This window comes from Catharus ustulatus, chromosome 3 (genome assembly GCF_009819885.2).
Source record: "Catharus ustulatus isolate bCatUst1 chromosome 3, bCatUst1.pri.v2, whole genome shotgun sequence".
NCBI lineage: Eukaryota > Metazoa > Chordata > Aves > Passeriformes > Turdidae > Catharus > Catharus ustulatus.
This window is the reverse complement of record NC_046223.1, coordinates 94017218-94041202: the sequence shown is the minus strand read 5'-3', so window position 1 is coordinate 94041202 and position 23985 is coordinate 94017218. Positions and strand designations below refer to the sequence as shown.

Sequence of the window (23985 nt, the reverse complement as noted above, 5' to 3'; positions counted from 1 at the left end):
AATGATTCCCTCATAATCCTCTTTCAGTCTTCACTTGATACCTCCCAAACAACATAAAAGTTAATATGTCCCTTCAATTCCAGTGTATTCATTTCAACATCAGAATTCATTAACATTGTAAAATTTTAGCTTGCAACATGCTGTGGGACGCTTGATAAGACTGTCTGAAAGTATCATTACAAAAAATACAGAATTTTGAATGGTGATGTGTATTTATCTGTAATTGGACAATGTGGTTAATCCTCTGCTGACCCTAGTGGAAGACTGCCTTGCAGCCCATTGATTCTTGTTTTGAGGATTCAAACTACAGCCTTTCTGTGTCTGACCCCTTAGATTTGGGTTGGTAACTGAAGACTGAAGAAAGTTTCCTGAAGCATTACCAGTGCCTTTTTTAAGGTGCATGTTTTTTACCCATGCAGTAGTTGTGACAGGTAGACAAACAAGCATTTTTTCTCTGCTCACCAGCTGTTGTCCTTCAAAGTTCCACTTTGTAGAAGTGTGCCTTCTCCTTGAGAGGACTTTTTTTTTTTTTTAACCCCCCAAAATAAAGGTGTAGGAGAAGGAGGACTCGTGAATGTGGTGTAACTATATCTAACGTTTGGAAAATAATGGTCAGACCTTCCCCCTTCCTATATATTCTGTATAAGACTAAGAAAAATTTGTCTAGACTTGGGAGAGTGGGGTGACAGCTGTGGGTCCTACAGCTGCCTAATATGTGTTTGATAGGGAGTTGTGGCAGCCTTCTGTGATGACCTGTGCTGGCCAGTACAGTTGTACATCAGAAATGGAGCTGTAGCTTCTGAAAGTCAGCAGCCCGTGTGCCTGGCTGGCTGGAACTTGTTGGCAGAAATGAACCTTGCTGGTTCCTGTGGATGCTCCTGGGCGTTGCCCAGCTGATCACTGAATCCTTGGTGGGATTAGTGGATCTGTAGAGCTCTTGAAGCGGGGCTCTCACAGCAGCAGAGGCTCAGGTCAGCTGTGGCTGTGTCTCACCCAGTCTCCAGAGCTCTGATGGAGCTCCAGCACCCCCAGGCAGCCTGTGCCAGTGCTGCACCACCTCCCACTGAGGAAGCTGCTTCTGATGTCCAGATGGCATCTCCCACTGTGATTTTCAACCATTGCTGCCTACCTGCCCCTGCAGAGAAGAGTTTGGCTCTGTCATGTCTGTAACTGCCCTGCAAGTGATTCTGAGCAATTCCTAGATGCGTCCCAGGCTGTGTCTTGGTGGGAGTCAGCAAAGCCAGCTCCTTCAGCCTCTGTGCTCTGGCCATTTTGATAGCTTCCTACTGGACCCCCATCACTGGAACCAGGGGAGTTGAGGAGGAAGACAGAGCTGAGAATCCCATGAAGCTGAGAATGATTTTTTTCACTAATTGCAGGTTGATAGAATATAGCAACTTCCATTCATCTGTTGGCTATAATTCGAATGTAGTCTAGTTGGTGTTTGTTTCTGATGAGAGCTCACTGCTATTTAGTATTCAACCTAGTGCTCACCATAGTATCCATGTCCTTGTGTAGCTTTATATTTCACTTCCCAGCCTGTGCTGGTGTGCAGGTTTATTCTGTCTGAGTGCAGAGCTCTGCACTTCTCTGTGCTAAACCTCAGGTTTCTGTTGAGATTGCTGTCTTTTAGTGTGTCAGACATCCCTTCATGATTTAGCATCGTCAGTGAATTTGATACTCCAGACTATTACAGCTGTTTTGGACCACACAGGGATGGCAGGGAGGTATCAGCAGCTAGTGTTGTCTCCTGAATTCTCTATTATGGGCTCTGCCCGAGGCAGCTTTCGCACCAATGACCATTCTGATTCAAAGGAATAGAACAAAGTGAATTTTCTGCCCTGAAATAGTATTTTGTTCTTACACAAGAAAATGACCTTCAAAGAAGTTTGATTTTCATCTGAAGAATAAACTTGGCTTTCATGTCTGACTAATTAAGACAAAGAGATCTTGATCCTGTTCGGGTTTGGACTGTCACTTCAGTTCAAGATGTTCTCACTGTGGCTGATCAGGTGTAGGTGATCTTCTGAACATTCCTGTATTAATAAACATTGTATAATTGAGGAACAAACAGATAATTTTCACTTTTTTATAGTCATTTGGGTAGACGCATCCTTGATATTTGCATGGGATATTGTTCAGATTGTAACTTTAGTACAATTTATTATGCTTAAATGTTGGATGTGAATATTTATATTGAGTATGAATTCAGTGATATTAAAACTTGCAAAAACAGTGCAAGCACTAAGTGAAACAGTGCTTTGGTTCTTTTATTTTACCTAAAAAAATATTTGTTTTAGAAGATCTCTGGAAGTTTTGCAGCAGTAAAAATTTATGTAATTAAAGGTTTTGGAGGATACCAGACTAAAAATCCATGTTGTTTTTCCTGTGCAGGAAAACTACGGAGGCTCTCCATTTTGAAGGTTGATCAGAACAAACTGATTCAACTAACTGATTCCATTGGAGACTGTGAAAGCCTTACTGAACTAGTTCTCACAGAAAACCAACTGCAGGTATGCATGGTCATGGCTGCTCAAATGGCAGGTGGTAATAAGACCTGCAGTTAAGTGCTGAATCACTTAGCTCATTAGGTTACTCACCCTTGCTACTGCTAAGCAGTGCATTTTCTTGAAATGCATCTTATTTCTGACCTGTTAAATGAATGCTGGAGATCAAGTTGTGTGTAGCAGCAATCCACCCTTCAAATGCTTAAGCAATTACATGTACGCTCTTGAGTCTTTCATGACCAGTGGGAGAACTGGAGCATGTGGAGTGCAGGTATCACTTACTTTGTTGTGTTTTTGATATTGGGGTTTGTACTGTATTGCATTATTGCCAATTTTTGCTCTGCATTATCTGGATCAGACATGCTCAAGCTGAATAGAAACCCTGAGCACTGCAGAGCTTGTACTGCTCCTTGCTCTGCTGGTCTACTCTAGCCAGTTATTAAATATGATATGTGGTCAATTAAAATAAAATCTCAGAATTCCTTCTGTTAGGTGTTTCCTTCCATTATTTTGAAACTTCATGTGACACTGACACTTGGAGAGTAGCTGTCTGTAAATAAACTAGGTTTGAGCATTTCTGAAGCTCAGTTGGTACTCGGTTGAGTTAGAAGCTTAAGACTGTTAAGAGGGTGCCTCTCCAACAGTCAGTTTACAGCACCTGAGTTAGGAGATAGCTAACCAAGAATTTTGGAGTGTAAAGTTAGCTAATACATCCTCCGTACATGCATTCTGTCCACAACTGTTGTGTGTCCATTGTCACAGTGCAGAGATAATTAGTGAGTGATTTTGTGTTAGAAACTGACATTCCTAGACGCTTGTTCTGCAGTATAAACCTTTGGATCTTCTTTGGAAAGCCTTTACAGTAATGAGGATTAACTACACTTCACTTTTGAAAGCAGATCAGACTGTTAATTTATTTTAAAGTGAGTTAAGTGGTTTTTCCCAACTCTGTGTATTTATGAATTCTGTTTGTATACTATTTTCGTTTTCACAGTCGTTGCCGAAGACCATTGGAAAACTAAAGAAGCTGAACAATTTGAATGCTGATAGAAACAAATTAACATCTTTGCCCAAAGAGGTAAGTTTTGTGCAGATGAGATTGTAGAAACAGAAAGCTCTTGATTTCAAATGTCTACAAGAAACAGCAGGCAGCTTCGGTCCAGTGGGTATTCTTTCCAAACTGATCACAACCAGAAACTTATCCGCTAGATCTAACTGTAGTGATTTGGTGGCTTGGAAGTGCAAAATGTCTTTGTATTTGAACAGAACAGGCTTGGATCTAATTAGCTTTTAGCTAACTTGTGTCTAATTAACTTTTAACTAGTAATTCCCAGTGTGGTTGCCAGGTCCCACACTATTTGAAGACTCAGAGCTCTGGTAGGGTGAATGCAGCACCAATATGTCTCTTCTGCCACACTCTTCTTCGCCTTACTCTTGTAACCAATATCAAAGGGAAAGTTTCATACTCTGAAAAGTGGCTCAGTGACTGTCTTGACAGTCTTTTTGGTTTTGGAGATCTCTGGACTAATTTTTCCCTTAAATATAAGGACCTGATGTGACCAAGATACCTCAAATTTTGCAGCTATGAGCACTAGGACTTCATGTCAATTGAAATAGTATGTGGAATGAAATGAGGCTAGAGTTTGTGTTGTGAAACTAAATATAATGAAGGCTTTACAAGTTTAGTTCAGCAATAAATTGTGGAAACAAATTGGGAAAGCAGCATCCTGTGATTGGAGCATGGGGCTATGAGTTGGTTCTGTTTGTACTACTTTTTCTCTGTAATTTTTATCCCAGTAACTCTGCCTCTTGATTTTCCTATCTAACATGTGGCTCTGAGCTTTTGTCCTCCACTTTCAGTCACCTAAGGAGCAGGAGGGTTATGTACTCAGGTGACAGCTGATGGATGGAAATTGAGAGGAGTATCAGCTCTGGCTCACTTCCTTATGGAGCTTGGACAGCTCAGGAAGGAGGTATGAGAAGGAAGTGAAGTGGCAAGGAGATGAGGTAGAGCTGATTGTCTGAAAAAGAGGGATCATGCAGGGGCAGAGAATGCTGCTGTGGCACTGGCAGCAACAATTCCAGTGTCCTGGGTCTGCGCTACCGCAGGCCAGTCACCTAATCAAGGGAAGGTGAGAGGGCAGACATATGGGTACTGCAGCTTTTCTAGCAGAACAGTTTCTTCTGTGCTGTGGTGCTCCTGGTTCTGAACTGAGAATTATGACAGGGCTTACCCAGACAAGTTGCATGATGTGACTTAGCAAGAGGCAAGACCCTGGGAAAACTATTTGGGTTGGTATTTGATAGCAGTTTTCACCATAAGATATACTGAGTTGGAAGGAGCCCATCAGGAGTCCACCTCCTGGCCCTGCATAGGACACCCCAAGAGTCACCCCACGCCCCTGGTAGCACTGTCCAAACACTTCCTGAACTCTCTTAGGCTGGTGCTGTGACCACTTCCCTGGGGAGCTGTTCCAGTGCCCAAACACCCTCTAAATGAAGAACCTTTTTCTAATATCCAACCTAAACTTCCCCTGACACAACTTCATGCCATTCCTTCAGGTCCTGTCACTGTCAGCACAGAGCAGAGATCAGAGCCTGCCCCTCCTCTTCCCCTCACAAGAAGCTGTAACTGCAGTGAGGTCTCCCCTCAGTCTCCTCCAGGATGAACAGACCAAGTGACCTCAGCTGCTCCTCACACAGCTTCCCTTCCAGACCTTTCACCATCTTTGTTGCCCTCTTTTGGATGGTCTCTAATAGCTTTACATCTTTCTGATCTTGTGCTCATTCAGCAGAATACTTTCTTGGCTAAAATACCTGTACTTGAGACTTGTACATTTTTATGTCCACTCCACCTTTGAACAGAATTGTTCTGAGTTTTGCATGGAAGGTTTTACTGGTACAGTTTATTTCCAGGTTGGCTATTAATAGCTTGTGTAGTGTGTAAGCACTTTTCTCAGTTAGTGGAATAGATGGTATTGGAGGTAGTGCATAAGAGCAGTAGTGTGGCTTGGAAAAAGCAGGGACAGGAGCAGGTAAGAGGAGAAGGCTCAGCTGCAGAAGCAGGCAAAGCAGGGTGAATATGGAGTGTGTCTGTTGGGGGGTATAGTGGGGTCAGGAGCTCAGTGCAGAACAATAAAGGGATTAATACTGAGCAAGATACTGAAGACTTGGAACCAGCAACATTTTTCAGAGGTGGAATGTGTTGTTAAGTCAGTGAAGGTTTTGGGGGATATCCAAGGGTGAAGTGAAGAATGAGAATCTGTCTAGAGAACATCAGTGCACATGAGAGAGGGAGTGGGACACCTGCACAGAAAGACAGGGATGAGCCTGTGTTTGGAGGAGGTGGAGAAGGAGGAAATGGATGGTAGTGTCTGAAGTGAGGTGGGCTACAGAGTTGTAAAAGTCCAGGAAATAAAAATGGGAGAGGGTGGTTCTCAAGGGAGCTTGCAGGGAAACAGAGGAGTCAGAACTCTTTGGCTTCCTGTCAATGACTTTGAAATAGAATTTTAATTTTTCTTTTAAAGGTGTCCACACCAACGTGTGTCTCTTTAGAAAAATTCTTTGAAATTATATGTAATGTAAGATTTTATGTTTTGCTCTGCAGATACTTTCTTTTATATTATTACTTAATATTAAAGGAAGTCAGCCTTTTTGTAACTGCAGGGTCATCTCACCCTTGATCAGTGCATTTGAATTCCAAGCTGGTAATGTTACAAATTGAAGGCATAAACAACTGATGGCAATGGTGTGCCAGAAAAATATTGTTAATATGCGTGTATTGCAGAAACTACTGTCTAGCTAACAAGACTTCTCAGTTTCAGTTTTTCAAGTTTCTGTTTGTATTCCTTGGGCTTAGGCTGTACAGTGTACGATTTTCCCTGAGTGTTTTTAGAGTGCCTTCTTACGTTGCTGAAGTGGTAGTTTCAAAAACAAGGGATTCTGCTGCTCTCTGCCCGTGTTCCATCTGTGGCTGGAGCTTTATTTTCTTGGTATAGTATTTTTCTTAACCAGCAGCATTTTGCTTTAAACCAAACATGAGGACTTCCTAGTACAGATTTTCTGTTTAAAATTCAGAGGAATTAAGTGAAGAGTTACATTTCATAGCTCTAAAAGAACATTGTTCTACATAAACTGAGTGCACAGGTATAACAAGTAGTGATTGCTGTTATGCAAAGCATCCACATGAGCCATTTTATGGGGCTGATAATGGCAAAGATTCCAGTTCTGAGTTTCCCTTTGGACAGCAGGGATCAACAATTTGGTGTCTTGGATGAAGTGTTTGATTTCCATTTTTGTTCTCATTGTTACTCACTTGGTAAAAAAAAATAAATAAAGTGTATTGGTAGTGCACTTAGGGAAGACAGAAAAATGTGTCACCCTTTTTCTGTCTGCTGGAAGGCTCTGCTTGACATTAAGAAAGCATACTATATTTTCTGTTTATTTTCACCCTAAACTGACTAACGAAGATTTAAAGCCAGGCACAAGCTTGTGACAGAAGTAATTTTCAACACCCCTGCCTGCTTTGTGTTGCTTAAGATATTTTTTGAGACAGTATGGCTAAGTATGGGGTCTGGGACACATCAAAATTAGTACTTATACATTCACAGAAGCAGAGTTGGATACAGAAGTAGAGTATACACTGCAGATATTTTTCCTTAATGTTTTTCCCTTTTTTCTATTACATGTTTCTCTTACCTCTTCCATTCTTTCTCTGCCTGACAGAATGCTAAAGCAGCTGTGCATATGTGGTCTTCATCTTGATAAAAAAGGGATGTGGGAGAGGCTGTTACTAGTTCCTGCTGGAGAGGGATAAAGAAACAGCTTTGTAATGTGTGTAGAATAAAGTGGAATTCAGCTAGGGGGAAGAGTACATGTACCCAATACTGTATCAGCTTGGTGTCACTGTTGTTTCACCCAGAATTATTCCCGTAGCAGAGACCACTTCTATGGATATGATGGTGGAAATTATGTGCCTGCTCTAATGTGGTCTAGTGAGATAATCTCTGAGTTTTAGCTTTTCTGTGGTGGTGCGTGATTTTTTTGGTGTTTTTTTGGGGAAGGGGTTGGAGAAGGATGTTGGTTTGATCTGTCAACAGTTTAAGAGATTTGGGTTTTGAGTCCGTGTGTTAAACCATTACATTGTAATATTGCTTCAAGGCACACTTGTAAAACCATTCTTTATCTTTTGGTGTAAAATTTCTTCACTTGGGATTATTAAGGAGTTTGTATGCAAATACACCTTCAAAGCTTCCTGGTTCAAAGGTTCTTCTTTATTGTGTGCTGATTAAGGTAAAGCGTGGAAGAACTGAATGTATGACCAGGGCTTGAGTCACTGACAGATTTCATCTTCAGTATCTCGTTTTGCAGCTTAGTCCCTCTCTGACTGAAGTGGTGAAACAAACTTCAGCAAGAACTGAGAATGTCTAAACCTGTTCATAGTTACAAATGTTTTTCCCCTTAAACTTGAAAGACCTGCTGGGTGACTCTTTGGTATTGAAATCCCACCCTGGCACAGGAACGCTGATGAAACTGGTGTGTTGATTTTGGCACTTGCATAAATAACCTCCTTGGAATGTTTTCCAGTTTATATGCTTTTGTTAATGAGTCTTTACAACCTGCAGAAATCTGGTAATGCGTCCTTCCTGTCTCTGAGGTATACTGTGAGAATTATAACTCCATTAGGTAAAACTACAGGGTTTTTTGTTTGTGGGTTTTTTTTGGTTTTTTTTTTTTTTGGCAATAACTGTGCTTTTTAAAAACAAGTTGGGACCACTTAGTTTTTTCTGATTTTAACTTTTGATATCCTGTCCCTTTTCTCATTTGTGTAGAAGTATGTGTGTCTCAGAGGGAGAAAAAAAAAAAGACACTAAGGAAAAGTGCAGGAAAACTTGTCTTGAGTCAGAGGGCTGAGAAGCTGTCTTGGTGAGCTCCTCTCCTGCTATTCACCAGTGGTGCAGGAGGTGTTGAAGTGAGTTTGCTGAAGATTTTCCTAGCCGATTTAAAGTTAATAATAACAGCAGAAAAATAGTTAATAATAATGAGTTGGCTGTTTTTTTCCAACCCTAAAAGTATTCTGTGCTTGCAGTTAAAAAATTAGTATATTTTATGTGCAGTCAAGGAAAATTCTGACTTTATTTACTTTGAACCCAAGCAGAATTTTGGGTATGAGACACTGGAAAAGACTTTTCAACACAAGAACTGTGTTTAAATTGCCACTATAATTTTCAGACTTGTGTGAGTCTGTGAGAGGTTTTGATGTTGACAGCTGTTTTGAGAGTTGAATAAAAGAGATGCGTCACTGGACTTTTAGCTATTCACACAACAACTGAAGACTAATCATTACAGTTGTTGTCAAAATGTCATTTTTTGCATTGCTTATAACCGTGTGAAAGATGCTAACTGGTAAAGGGCAGCAGAATTGATTAATAGCTTTTGAGTAGTATACAGATCTACTTCAGAGTCATTAGAAACACCAGCAGAGAAGCATTCTGATAAGATTTGCAGTTCTGGAGGACTGTCTAAGATGGACTAGTAGTGGGTATATGCATGGCAAAAAAGCAGGAGGGTGAAGTGCTAAATACTGGTCATGATGAGAACATAGCGGGAGTTTTAGCAACTGAGCTGACATCCTGTCTATGTTTATCCAAGCCTTACTGCTTCTCCAGAATGAGGAAGCTGCTAGAAAAATGAGCCTCAGACAGAGATAGAAGAAAAGAGCTATAAGATCATCCATTAAAGTTAAAAGGTTTAAAGGGTTAACGTTTTGTGTGGAATCCAGAAGCCTGCTAGTGACAATCATTCTCTCAGTCAAGCCCACCTGAATGCAAATATAGGCAATTTTGTTCAATCTTCATATTATCTATGATCTTAAGATTACCACTTCATAGTAATGACCATATACTGCCTGACTCATGTGTGAGCTTTGTTTTTCTGGTTTTTATTTTCATTTTTATCTAGTCTCACTGTTCTTTGGACTTGGTGTGATGTGACAAGTCAATAGCCCTTAAGTTAAAGTTGCTAAAATGAACTTAGTCTCAGGAGTATGACTTAGGCATGCACAACTCATGTGAGATCTTTTCCTGATGCCCTGCTCACTACAGAGGAGTGTGAGGACTTCTTTAAGCCTCCAGTCCTTGGAACAGTTACTCTCGTGCCTAGGACTAAGCACACGCTTGTCCCCATAAAGTGAAGTCTGTGCTGGAAATGAAGTGTGTGCTTAACTGGTGAATGGGCTTGTGGTCTCAGCTGTGTCCTTGATGCATATGTGCTGGTTTAGCACAGTCTGTTGTGAACATGTGACCCTTGGTAAGCATGACTCTTCCTCAGTTAACCACTCTGAGCCAAACCAGCGACGTTCTGATGCCGTGTTCCTTCATGGTGGCCACAGCAGTGTTCTCTTTCCACATGCCATGTAGTGTGTGCACTTTGCCTCTGTGGTACAGCTTCATGTTCAGGTTTTCAAACATTGGACCCGATGTCTTTCTGTACTGCTGGATGGGTGCCATCTTCATTTAAATGACAAAGATTTTAGTTGATTTTAACTGTCATCTTGTCTTTTTGTTCTTTGTGGTATCTCACTCGATGCTGCTCATTAAATGCTGTCTGCATTTTCTAAAAACAGTTTCATTAAAAAATTGTGTGTCTTTTTTATTTACCCTACTACCCTATTAAAGTAAAAGGTCTTCACTACCTTTGAATGAAATAAAACCTTTGAACAGCAGCCTGTTGACTGATAGAGAGCAAAGTTAAATTAACTGAAGTTTAAATGATTTAGGAGTTCTAGCCCTCTTTGGCAGTAGAAGAATGTATGTTATGTCTCCATTTGTTGGCATGCTCTTGTCCAGTGTGGATAAAGAAAAATGAATTGAACATCTCTTGTATTTTCTTAATTGTTAGCCGCTTGGAAAGTTATGGGTCAGGTAAATTGATAACCCTGTAAGTATTCTTCAGTCCATGGTTCTACTGTTACCTTTCATTAAACTGCTTTAAATGCATGATGACTCAGGCTGCCCCAATTCCACTGCTGCATTTTTCCATTGCCAAAAGTATAGAAGTTTTGGTCGCATCAGGGCTGCATGGCTTTACTTTGTTTGGCTAACCTGTTTGAATCTCCATGCTCCAAGACTGAGTAAAGCAAATGTCATTCATGGAAAGGGAACACTTTGTGTACACTTAGGGCATCACTTGCCAAATCATCAACATTCCCTAATTGTATTTCTTGCTTTTCACGGCTCCTCATGTTAGAAACACCAATTAGACACTTAGTGTGTATATATATTTTTTAATATCACACTGTGTTCTGTGAATGTATGAAGGCACATTATTTAAGAATTTATACACGCTTTAAAGTGAATAGCAGAATTCTTGAATCAAGAAATGTTTGCTTACTATTTGAGTGCTGTTTTCTAAGGGCTTTGATTCACAAGCTAAAATGGCTTGCACGGTTTGTGCTTCTGTTGTACACACAGGACTGGGAAGACTGATGATCTTGTGAAATAGCTGCATCTTAAGAGTGCAGTGATTAAAGGGAAATACCACAGATTTTGTTTTGTCAAGAATGTAGCACTTTAACTTTCTGCTGTAAACAGCTTGTGAATCAGAAGCCTTGAGCAGCTGATTCCTGTTTTCTTCCATTAAAAAGCATTTGTGATACAAAGGAAGGTGAGTGGGATTTAAATGCTCCATTTGTTTTATTTTGTGAGTCACAGTTGCATCCTTTAAAAATGGCTTTTTCCTTAGTAAATAGTGTAGATTAAATCAACATTATTTTTCCTTTGACTAGTTAGAATATTTTGTGCTTTTTGTCTATAATCTCATCTTGGGTTTGGACTGAATTGTTGGCTTTGCAAGGAACGTAATAATTGCAAGAACACAATAATTTCAACTTAGTTGTGGGGACTCCTGGCCAAGGTGTAGTTACATATTGACTATAATGTGAGAGGAGAACCTTCTTAGATGTATGTCACTACAGATGTCCTCTGATTTTTGAACTGAGATTTTCCACTGTGTTTAGTTTGGACTCCATAATTAGATTCTAAGTCTGCTTAACTTCAAATGGCATTGGGGTATTTCGCCTCTGTTACTTGGAGTAAGAAAACAAAAAACCTTTTTTTTTCCCTTCTTATGGTGAGTTTTGGAACTGGCAAACAAACAACAGTATTTTTGAAACTCTGTACAATAAGAAAACAAAGGTAAGTTTCCTTTGTTAAAAGGAACAAAGAGTGGCTTGAAGCAGCTTTTGAGTTGCTACAAGTAATAGTCTTCCTGTTTATAGAAGTTCCCTCTGGAACATAAAGTTGGGATGAGGTTTTTTTAATCAAATGTGGGGAGTTTATTTTTCTGAAAACGGCTACTTTTGGTGCAAAAATGTAGATTTTTAAAGGTAAAACTGAAAATCCCATCTTTACATGCAAAAAACTAATTAGCTTGAGAATGCAAATGCTTATATTTGGGTAAATTGATAGAGAGAGAGGATATTAGATTAAAAGAGATTAAAGAAGGCCAGTTCATGTGGGAATTGTGTTGAAATGAAGTGCTTCTAATGAATCAGGGCATCAAACATTTTACTCAGTCTTCTGCTTCTAGGGAACGCTTTATTAATCTTTGTGGACTTAACAAATTTTGGGAGTTGATTGGTGTATTTAGAATTTTGCCTTGCATTTTCCCATTGCACTTGCTTGGATGTAAAGTTGCCATGAGGAAAGAATGAATTACAGTAATTTCATGACCATAAGGCGCACCGGACTATAAGGCACACTTTTTTTTTTGCCGTGAAGATCCGCGCCACGCGCAACAAAGTAACGAATTAGTAACGGAATCGTGGAGTTTACTGGCATGTGCTCAAATTGGAAACATTTTAACAGATTGGTGTAGCCTTTAAACGCAGCCCCAAGCGCCCTCCCTGTGCGCGGGGCCCGGCACTCCCGCCCACCCCTGACTGGCGAGGTGGGGCTTGGGGCAGCCGCGGCTCGTGGCTACCATGGTTCGGGGCGGCCACAGCTCACACCTCGGGGTTGTTGCAGTTCAGGACGGCTCGGGGCCACCTGCAGCTTGGGGCCACTTTGGGGCGGCACAGCGCTGGCCGCTCCCTCTCTCCCTGTGTGGCTCCTGCTGGCTGGGAGCTGCCTACTCCCACCCCCCCTCGCGGCTCGACGCTCCCGTAGTGCCGCCCCACCAGTTTGCAAACATTTTTCACAGATTGGCGTAACCTTCAAACACAGCCTCAGGTGCCCTCCCCGTGCCGCGGGCCCTGGCACTCCCGCCCACCCTCGGCACCAACTGGCACAGCTCGCGGCTCCCACTGCGCAACCGCAGGTCCTGGCTTCCCCTGCCTGCATGGCCACAGATGCCACGGGTCCAGGCACTCCCGCCCGGCGCTGGCTGTCGCAGCTTGGCTTGCGGCTCCATCCCCCCACACCCGGGCTGCGGCCGCTCGGCGGCTCCTCATCCCCCCCGTGCCCGGGGCTGCCCAGCGGCTCCTTGTCCCCCCCGCGCCCGGGGCTGCCTGGCGGCTCCTCATCCCCCCCGTGCCTGGGGCCGCTCGATGGCTCCTCGTTCCCCCCGCGCCCAGGGCTGCTCGGCGGCTCCTCATTGTCCCCGCGCCTGGGCCGGGGCCGGCGCTGCCCGGCTTCTTCTTCCCCTGGGGCCAGGCCGGCGGCAGCTCCCTCCCTCCCCCTGCGGCTCCTGCTGGCCGTGACCGCCTGCTCCAGCCTCCCCTCGCGACTTGGTGCTCCTGCGGCACCGCCCCACCGTTGCGGCTCACACTTCCGGGGTGACAAATTTTGTAACTTTGTACATCATATAAGGCGCACTGGATATAAGGCGCACTTCTGGGTTCAGGGGAAAATTTTAGTCAAAAGGGTGCGCCTTATAGTCGTGAAATTGCTGTAATATGTAAAATGTAGAGATAGAAAAAATTAAGTATAGGGGTTTTTTTGTGAATGTTGGGCATAGCATAGCTTCTGTGTGGTTGCTGGTTTCTTCCAGGTGTGGAAGGCTCTGAAAGATAGCTAGAATGTGAACCTATATGTAAAGACGTCCATTATTTATTTATCCATACAGATGTTCAAGAGACTGCTCCTACAGACTTGCTTCAGGTCAGACTTTTTCTGAGCTAACACTTGTTTGCAGTCTGTACCTCTGGGGGAAGTGTCTGGCAGGCACTGTAACTTGGATGTGCTGTGACACACTCTGTGACCCGTACTGCATGCCTTTGTTATACTGTGGTACTGCAACAAAACCAGACTTGCTTTTTTTTATCCCCTCTTCTCAAATGTAGGTTGGGGGCTGCTGCAGTCTTAACGTCTTTTCTGTACGTGACAACAGATTATCTCGAATTCCCTCTGAGATTTCACAGGCCACTGAACTTCATGTCCTGGATGTTGCTGGAAACAGGCAAGAAGAGATTTTTGTTCATGTTCTTTTACTGTATTTGCTTAATTCCTTCTGATAGCAAAAGATACTATGTCTAAGGACAGAGTAATAAAAAACCAGTTATGACATTCATGTTAGTGTTACTGTTGAAATTGTCAAAGTAGTCTTCCCCCTGGGCCAAAAGTAGCAGAAATTGTGTGTTGTCATGTGTGTGGTTTATGGATTACTTTGACCCTGAGGAAGAGATCAGATTTTTAAAAAAAGCCAACTCTCTGGATTCATATATTTCTGAATTGAAATTGAGAATCTAGGCAGTGGATAGAGCTTCAGGTGAAGCTACCAAGCTGTAATGTCAAATGGCACCAATATCGAGTGTTTTATGTTCACGATACAGTGTGAGGAACAAGGAACTTTGATGACCTTGCAGCTTCTCATGAGTCTTAGTGCTTCAAACATCAGCATGCACAAATGAGTGGATTAAAGCATTAACCAGCAAATTAGTTCACTTTCTTAGTAGGAAGTTAAATAAAAAAATCCCTAAAATGAAAGAAAAGTGAATGGCATCTCATCTATGCAATATAATTTTCTCATAGGTGCTTACGTATTTCTGTTCTGGCCACTGTTTACATGTAAAGCTCTTGATGGGAAGCAGCTGCCTGCCTTCCAGGACACTTTACTGCAGTAGAGAAAACTCAGCTCATAGTTCTACCTGTTGCTCAGCATCAGAGGATTATAAAGTTTTAATGAAGTTAAGCTGCAGTATTGTTATTTTTTTAAAAGATTAGAGTAGTTGGAATTGATGACTGCTGCAATGCTTTCTATTAGAGGCATTAATTTCAATCCTGTTTATTTCAACTCAGTGATATATACTTGAGTTGACTTCATGACCGTCTCTTAAGTCTCCCAGGGATTGCCCTGACTTTTTTACTTTGCTTTTTTCAACTAGGCTGACGTATCTTCCCATTTCACTGACTACCTTAAAGCTGAAGGCTTTGTGGTTGTCTGATAACCAGTCCCAACCTCTGCTGACATTTCAGACTGACACAGACCCTGAAACAGGAGAAAAAATATTAACATGTGTATTACTTCCTCAAATGCCTTCTGAGCCTGGTTGCCAAGGTAAGTGCCTAAAGTCAGCTTTTCATTAGGTATAGAAGTGTTACTTCATTGTTTACTGAGCTGTCTCATAAAGATTTGTAAAACATATGTAAGATCTAGTGAGCAAAGTAGGAAAGTTCTGGTTGAATTTTCAATATTAAACCTTTTTTTTTCTATTATCCTACTAGTCTTCAGAAGACTTGAAAACTTCGAACTGTGTGTTATTGAAAATACAGTGACAGCAGCTACAATAAATAAAATACAGATATGGAAGAAAAAGAATTACTCATATCCCTATTTTGAGGCATGCCAGTGGACCCAGTAGTGGTGTCCATATTTGTGTACATTGATTATACATCTTTTATATATATATATGTATATATTTGTATGTATGCATATGGAAAAATGCTGGTTTTCCAACTGCAGTCTCTTTACCAGCACAATAAATTGCATAGCAAATAGTAAACAATATAATTTTTACTTTTTAGCTAGCTAATTTTCTTTCAGGAGAAGTTGCCATACAGTAACTTTATAACAAGTGTAGAATTGCAGTATAAGTTGCTTTTCCCTTTTGTGATGAAACTTGCCTCTGGGCCAGGTGGAACCATAAACTCTTTTGTTGGCTGTGTTGCTACTCCAGTAACTTCTGAATGTTTTTTGTCCTCAAGCTTTTAGAGCTGTGTATGAACATTCAAGGGGATTCATCTGAACTAATATTTAAATTTCTGCAGTAATGACTGGAGAGTAATTTATCCCATCCAAGAATGGACTTTAAAAAGAAAATAATGTAGATTTTTCTGCACTGAGTACAAAAAGACCTGAGGAGAAAAGTTCAGCTTTTCAGTGGGTGTCTGTATTGTAGGCACCCAGACTTAATTCCAGTGTTTCAGTCATATATGGCTGGAGCAAATAGAAAGCATTTAAACAGTAGGAGCGTAGAAGTGTCTCTGTTTTCAGCTGGATTTTAAGAATAGTTAAGAATTAAAATAAATACAGCAATTTCATGATTACAAGCCACACCTGATTATAAGCCGCATTTCTGGGGTGTCGGCACTGTTTAGGTCCTCATCCATATATAAGCCACACTGGATTATTAGCTGCACTTCAGTTTGCAGCGAGTATCCGTGTGCAACTTTCACAAAGTTGCCAATTAGTAACAGAATCGCGGGATTGTGGGGTTTACTGGCTCGGCTTGGGGCCAGGCGGGCTCGGCCCGCTTGGGGCTGCTGACGGGGCCGGGTGGCCCAGCTTGGCAGGGCTGCTCAGGGCTGGCTGGGTGGCACTGCAGCCACCGCCGGGCTCACTCACCTCCACCCGCTGCCTGCACCGCTGCCGCCAGGTTTGCTCGCCCTGGCCCGGCTCTGCCGGCCCCCACACTGCCGGGCTTCCCCGCGCTGCTGGCCCCACCTCTGCCGGGGCCGGCCGGGCTCCAGCTCGGCTTGGGGCTGCCGCAGGCTCGCACATCCGGGTTGGCAACTTTTAGAACATCGTTCATATATAAGCTGCTCCGGATTACAAGCCGCACTTCTGGGTTCAGACCAAAATTTTAGTCAAAATGGTGCGGCTTATAATTGTGAAATTACTGTATACCCTTTAGAATTAGAGAGGATTGAGCTAGTTCAAGAAAAGTAACAGAGGCTGACTTTCTCTAAAGGCCTTACTACTAGAAATTAGATTTCATCCTCTCCAGAAGAATCTCATGACTTCAAGGGGAGAAGGCTTGGAATTTAGATTGTTGGATGTGTATACCTAGCAATACTGAAAGGATGAGGTTAGTAAAAGCAATGGTCCTATGTTATGGAATGCTATTTAGGGAACTGGCTAATGTCAGCTGGCAGCCATGTTCCACAAGAAAAGCATATATAGTGGCAATTATATTGAATTATATAACCAGTACTCTAAAACCCTGAAACAGTCAATTTATACAGAAACCATTTAGTGCATGTACTTGATAACAGAAAACTAATGCAAGTTCTGTTTTTTTCCAAAAGCAGTAGAAATAGCCACTTGTAAGTATTGGATGAGTGATTGTTCAGGTACTGCAATTATGAGCAATAAAGCATGTTGATTGTGTCACTTCACATGCATGTTGCTGTGAATCTTGAGTTACATTTTCCTGTTCTAACAGATAACCTACCACGATGTGGTGCATTGGAGAGTTTGGTAAATGAAATGTCGGATGAAACATGGAATGAGCGGGCAGTGAACAGAGTCAGTGCAATTCGCTTCTTAGAAGATGAAAAAGATGAAGAAGAAAATGAAATGGTATGTTTCCCAAGCCTTTGGATACCTCCAGGCACTGTCACATTATTGCAGAAGTATAAAAAGTCTCTAAGCATTCTTGCTGTAGATATTTCAGCTTGGACTGCATGCTTTGTGTGTACATCTGGAGAAGAAACTCTTCGTGTTGGCTGCTGCAACTTTTTATGTTGACTTTAAATGCCTTTGTTTTTTCTGCTTTGAATATAGCTTTTATATTCTGATGCAGGACAGTCTTCTGTTTTGCTTTGTTTTCCTCTGTCTGCTCAGGATGTTTTCTTTCCAGAAAGAAGATAGGATCTTTCTCTGCATCTGTGAAGCTTTACTGCCTGAAAGTATATAGAGTCTAATTTAGGATTCCAGCGCTCTGGCATGTGTCTCCATTAAGTTTGCTATTGTTTGTCTCTTTAATTTCTATTTCCAATCTCTTTCTTGCTCTGTGTCATTCATTTTTTTTTTTAACTCCACCATTTGCATTGAACCAACCATAGTGTCCATAAACAGTAGGAATGTTGCTCATTAGTTTCCCACTTGAACAAAGGATGTGGGAACATCTGTCACTGTACTTATAAGACCTCTCCATTAAGTTGGGCTCTGCATATCCTGAAGGTCAACACGCAACATGATCTGTAGTTTTACTAGCTTTTATTAACAATTAAAACTCCTGGTAAAGTTTAACACTGCTTCAGTCACGTTTTCAACGTGCTTCTCTGATGCTCTAAAACATTGCTGGTGGTCCTCATTAGATCTCAGCTTGAGATACTTCAGGGCACTGTCTGGATTGTTACAGCTTAAAAAGTGACCATAAAAACTCTTACTTTAGTTTGGAAATGAACAAGTGAGGTACTTGCTTATTCGAAAGCAGCAGAAACAAAACGTTTCTTAAAGAGCATGGTTCACTGACTTGCTAGGGAGTTCAGAATGATGCTGCTTAACAACTGTGCAGACCCAAGAATGTGCCAGCCTCACTGAGTGGTGAGGGCTCAGGTGTTGAAGAGAAGTGCTTGATTTGCCTGATTTGAGGCAAGAGCCTTCCTAGGGGAAAGAAGTTCATGATCTTACTGAGGAGGAAGAAGGGCAGATTTCTGAAGCAGTCTTGACCAAAGCACCCACTTGTGGGTCATCAGTTCTGCTGTACTCTGCACAGTTTACATGCATGCCACTAAAAAGTAATTGCATGTATACCTGTATTACATGTATATTGTATTTGTGATGTTCTGCTGGTCTCCAGCCAACTGGTCTCAGATGCTAACTAGAGTTTTTGTGAATCTTGTTTTCCTTGTAAAGGTTTCAGCACAATGATATACATTCTTCTGTCTAAAGTGGGAGAGAAATACTCCCTCTTCCTCTCAAGGTGCTTGTTCTCAATTAACTAGAGAATCAGACTGTGTGGTGGGGCTGAAAGGCAAATGGAGCTCCACACAAACACTATTTAAAACTGTAAAGAGATCTTGTGGGATTCTTTCAAAATCACATGAATGTTTTAAGTGTGATCTTAAATCACTTGTATGGTTTTGGGGAGAAAAAAAATCCCAAATATAGTTATGAAAGAATCTTCACTACATAACTTGCAATTGTACTTCACTTGAGTGGCTTTCAGAGTAGTAGTCCAAAAGAGGACAAAATTTGTTCTTAGAGACTTCTTAAAACCTCTTTCCCTGTCTTCATAAACAAACAGCTTTTAAAGTAATGCTCAGCACAGAGCATTGCAGTTGGAAAAGGGGGAAAAAAAGGAAAAAAAATTGATACTTAATATTTGGTATGTGAATGCTGAAGCCTTGAAAGTGTATGTTGTTTTTGCAGAGAGACAAAGGCAAAACCACTTATTGCGCTGTTTATTTTTAGAGAACACTTCTAAGGCGAGCCACTCCACACCCTGGAGAATTAAAGAACATGAAAAAGACAGTGGAGAATTTACGGAATGATATGAATGCTGCTAAAGGACTGGATTCAAACAAAAACGAGGTCAATAATGCCATTGACAGAGTGACCACTTCTGTGTAGAGTTTCATCTCCAGGTTTTACCTCCTGTGTCTTCCCCTGCTGTTGAAATGTTCCTGTCGTCTCCTGGGACCTCACTGAGCCCCTTTTTGTTTTTAACCAGAACCTGATTCATCGTCTCCATACACATGAAAAGTGCGGCCTGCTGGAAGAAAGTGCCTTATTTCATCCAGGCAGTGAACCAATAATTTCCAAATCAATATTGTAATTTTAATAGTCCTAGGCTTTTTTAAGTGTAATACACTACTGTATGCAGAATACAATATTTTTGTCTTAAACACAGGGGAAATAATGCTTTTCTTTTCCAGAGTGCTGGGATATCTTCTTCCCAGTGGCTGGATGTGCTGGTGAGAAATATAGTTTTGTGGGAAATCGATACACTTTTTTATTTTTTTGGCAGCTCAGATGGTGTAAATTTTAAATTTTTGTATAGGACTTTCATAACAAGATGATGTATTTCATTTTTAAGAGAAAATTTATCTTGAGCGGTACATATTTTAGTATTTGTGAAAGAGAACAAGTTTCATGGACAACTGTATTCATTTGTTTGTACCACCCATTGTGCCTTATTGTGTCTGGTATGTCATATTAGTCTTAAATATAGCAATTCTCAAGGAAAGTGAATAGATTTGGTCTCCTGCTTTAGATATGTTTTTCTTTTTGGACAGTAATTTGTTGGGAATTTTACAGCAGAGAACTTATGTTTATATTATGGGATCTTAGGTTGTGAAGCACAAATGTTAGTTTTGTTGTAAACAGAATTAAGATTAAATGACCAAACAGCTATTGTTTATTACATAATGCACTCACACTTTAACTTAGTTGTAATGAAACATCTTGGTTTGGATGCCTTGTTGCATTGCAGTCACTAGAAATTCATGCTTCCATTGTTTTTTATTTTAAATGTGCCATCTGTAAAATAACTTGAAAAGCAGCACGATAGACTTTCAGAAGCACAGTATGAAATTAGTTTTATGTATTACACAAGAAAGCATGATTCTTTAAAGTGCTTTGGTGGTTTTATAAAAATTTATAAAACCATAATAAAAACATCTTTAAAAGCTTCAGTAGATGTGATGTATCATTAAAACGGCAATTAAAGTATCTATGCATCAATGCTATCATTGTTACTGTGTTGCACTTCAGTTGTCCAATGCTGATTTCAAAGTCTTACTGAATCTGTGGATTCTGATTTGTTTATAAAGGTAAGTATTAACTGAGTTGAATTCAGTAAATATAAATTTTGCATAAGCCCATAAAGACTGCTGTTGAGGTGTCTGGGTTCTGTATGTGCCATGAGCTAACAAAGGGCACTGACTGGTTCAGTGCAGGGACTTAAGGTGCAGAGCAAAAATGTCACGTACTCAGATAATGCAGTGAACGCAAATTTCAATAAAATGAAAGACCTGAAGTTTTATGTGGCTAACCATGGCCCTTCTACTGAATGTTTTTTTCCAGTAAGTGTTGGTTGTATGAGGGTATCTGGGAGAAAAGGAAGAGATCTGGGAAGTCATAATAACTTGTGTTCAAATTAATACCTACAATATGTGATAATTTTTTAGTTTAACTATATACAAAAGGGACTGCTATCTTTTTTATACTGAACAAGTAGGTGATTCTTGGTAAGCTGCTGTTAAAATAAAACCAAAGAGAAAATCAGGTTTTGGTGCAGCTGACTCTGGCCTTGGGTAGAATTTTCTTTTTAAAACACTTACTGGAATTGACACAAGAAAAGTTTAAAAATGTAGCCAACCCTGTACCCAGAGTCCAAGTGAACAGCAACAACCCTATTTGAGATGAAAAGAAGTTCCTAAAAAAGAAAGTTCCTAAAAATACCAAAGGCAGCAAGACTCTGTGATGCCAGTTTTTCATTTGGACGCTGTGGCTTGTTTTGTTTTTAGTGTCTGCTCCATCAGCAAGAAGAATGTGTAAAGCCTGGATTCGGGCCTTGCTTGACCTGCCACCATATGAAAATAATTAATTGCCCTTGTGCACCTGCTGCTGCAGTCAGAACAAGATGTAAATCTTGTTGCAGGTCTGTGATACGTGCTGTGTTGCTCGGCCCTTGCTTGGCGTACATTCCAGCAGGCTCGTGGGCACTGCTGCAGCCACAAACTCACCACAAGGCAAGCACTGCTTGCTGCATCCACTTTGGCACAAAGTAACTGGTCAGCAGTCAGTACTTTTTATTTTGGTGATTTAAAAAAAATAAAATTATAATAGTAGAAGGAGTATTTGTTGTGGTTTCTCTGGCTACAGATAAATAAGTGGCTGATCCTTTGTTTGGGAGTTTCACATTCTTGCACTCAAGGGTGGCTGGTATCATCTCCTTGTGGTCATCTCAGTCAAAGATGGGTGGTATGAATTGCATATTGAAAGTGTTTGCCTCCACTCAATTGTAAAAGAAAATTAATTGAACTCAGACTAGAATCCAGCAATTGCTTAATGAGAGGTTAGAGGAGCTGAAGTCCATCAGACCAACCTGCTACTATCCAGAGAGGAGTGTTGGCATTCATTGCTTTTCACTGCCATCTCTCTTCACTTTGTTAACCTGTGTAGTGGAAATCTGGATTTTTGTTACTTTTTTTCAGCCAGTGTCTGGGGAGAGATAAAAGTGGAGGTGTATTTTTCAGGCTTCTACAGTAATATCATGTAGCACTGTGTCTAATGTATTTTGTTTATGCTTTTTGGTGAGGCAGTTTAAGATTCTGCTGTGCTGCAGGCAGTTCAGCAGTGTATACAAGATAGTGTTTGAGTCTGTGTAAGTGTAATTTGCAGGGTACACCTTGAGATATGGCAACAGCTGCTGGTGGTATGGCTTAAGAGCAGATGAAGTGTTGTTTTTTCAGGGCTGACAAGATGCTTGGATTCTTGCTGTGCAAACAGAGACAAGTGGCTCCCCTCTCTCTCCTCCTAATGCTGGTTCAGAGTGACTTGCATGCCATTCTGTTTGATCAAACCTCCATCAGCCTAGACCTCAGAAGTCCCTCTCATCTCTTGAGTGATCCATGTGTGTGCCATTTTATAGAGTGGTTGAAGTACCCTTCTCCCAACAGCGTTGATAACATTGCAGGCAGTTTTAACTGTTTTATAGCCAGAAAGAGTTGATGACACATGTTCTGATGAAGCAATGTCTGTCCTTGAAAGCAGGAGCCCTCTTTTCCCAGTCTTTTTATTTTCTCTTGCTGATGCTTGAGGAGCCTAAGTAGGGAATATGTTATGAATTTTTCTCTATAAACTTTTCCTACTTTACTTTGTCTGTTAAGAGGTGGGTTTAATGCAAAGAGGCTACAAAATTTGCATGTTGTTTTATTAGCTATAAACAGGTAACCAGGGAAAATCAACCGACCGTAGTGGTGGAGTGGATTTAATATTAACCTGCCAGTTACTGCATACAAGTTCTCTTTATTCAAAGTCACAGTTCCTAGTCTTAAAAGAATAAGAAAAAAGGCACTCTTGTGCACCTGTAGTTGGTGTAGCAGTGGATTTTTCCATCCCCTGCGGGTTGCTTCAGGCTTTTCCCACAACTTCCATGTAATTTATGTGTTGAGATTATTTTTCTGGCTTAAGTTCCATATTTTTGATAAGCAGTGTATTGTAGGAAAGTGTGTACAGGAAACTTGCATAATGCTGTTCTTTCCAGCAAGTGACTTGTTTGTGTCCTGCTCAGCCTGCTTCTGGTCTAGCACTGATGCTTTACTAGTGCTGGGTGAGCAGCTTTTTGCTGATTAGCTACTTAACAGGTTTCACTACTTGGAACTCGTAATTTCAGCTTTTAAGAGAGAGTAGTGATGCCAAAAATTTAATTTTATTGAAAGTGCATTTTTTAGTATATTGGTTGATACTACTCAGGTTTGCTGTAAATGTCTGCCTGCCACTGAGGCAGAAGCACACAATTTATCAGAAATGTCTAGACCTTTTGCTAATGGAGAATTCACCGCCATTCTTTGCCTTGACTCCAGAAATAAAATTACTTTAGTTGTTCATTGACTTGATAAGAGTATTTCCCATCTTCAGTTTCTGACAAATGCACAAATCTGTTTCTGTACTTGGGTGACTGTCAGGGAATATGACAAAAGCTGGTCTTCACTATCAGTAATTGTTTTGGGTGTTCCCTCTCTCCTGAAGCAATTGTGAAATTTTCAAAGGGGCAGTGCCTCTGTCTTTTATTTTCAAGTCAGGACTATAATCGTTATTGCACCAGCTGAATGAACAATATATTTTTTTTTTTTTCAAAGTGAGTGACACATGCCTGGTTTGAGGAGAACTCTATAACCTGCTTTGCAGGAGCCATCCTGTCTCCTGGTGGGTATTAGAGACAGTTTATTTTATTCCCTGTTGTGCATTTCTTGTGGGCTGGTCAGTCATGGTCTCTGCCAGAGCAGAGCGCTTGGAGGAAGTAGCTCAGTGAGTGCAGTTGGACTGTGTGCTAACTTCAGGTTTTGAATTTGTAGCAGTTCAGGGTGTTTGCCTCTAAATACTGTTGTTATTAGTCCATGAACTCCCAAGATCTTAACAAGTAGCTTATCTTTTTCCAGGAGAAGACCTCTCCTGAAAATACAGCATCACTATTGTCCATGGAGAGAACTGTGTGGCTCCTCAGTGATGTTTCAGAGAAGGGTTTTAGCTGACTTTCCTTGGTATTAAAGCCAGGAAGTGGACACCTGATGTACAGTAACCTTTGACACCGTTTCTCTGATGTGCTCATCTGTTTCTGGGGAATGTTGTCTTGACTGAAATCTCT

At 41.0% G+C, this 23985-nt stretch overlaps 1 protein-coding gene across 1 annotated transcript in view; it reads left to right on the top strand.

The window, feature by feature from the left end:
- The window catches only part of LRRC1 (leucine rich repeat containing 1), a 79220-nt gene extending 58912 nt beyond the window's left edge, over positions 1-20308 (top strand). Inside the window, exons 9-14 of the mRNA XM_033055888.1 lie at positions 2395-2513; positions 3502-3585; positions 13789-13904; positions 14830-15002; positions 17110-17246; positions 19086-20308. Of these exons, the coding sequence (XP_032911779.1) occupies positions 2395-2513; positions 3502-3585; positions 13789-13904; positions 14830-15002; positions 17110-17246; positions 19086-19244 (788 nt within the window). The 3' untranslated portion in view covers positions 19245-20308. The remainder of the gene's footprint in view (positions 1-2394; positions 2514-3501; positions 3586-13788; positions 13905-14829; positions 15003-17109; positions 17247-19085) is intronic.
- The last annotated feature ends 3677 nt before the right edge of the window (positions 20309-23985 follow it).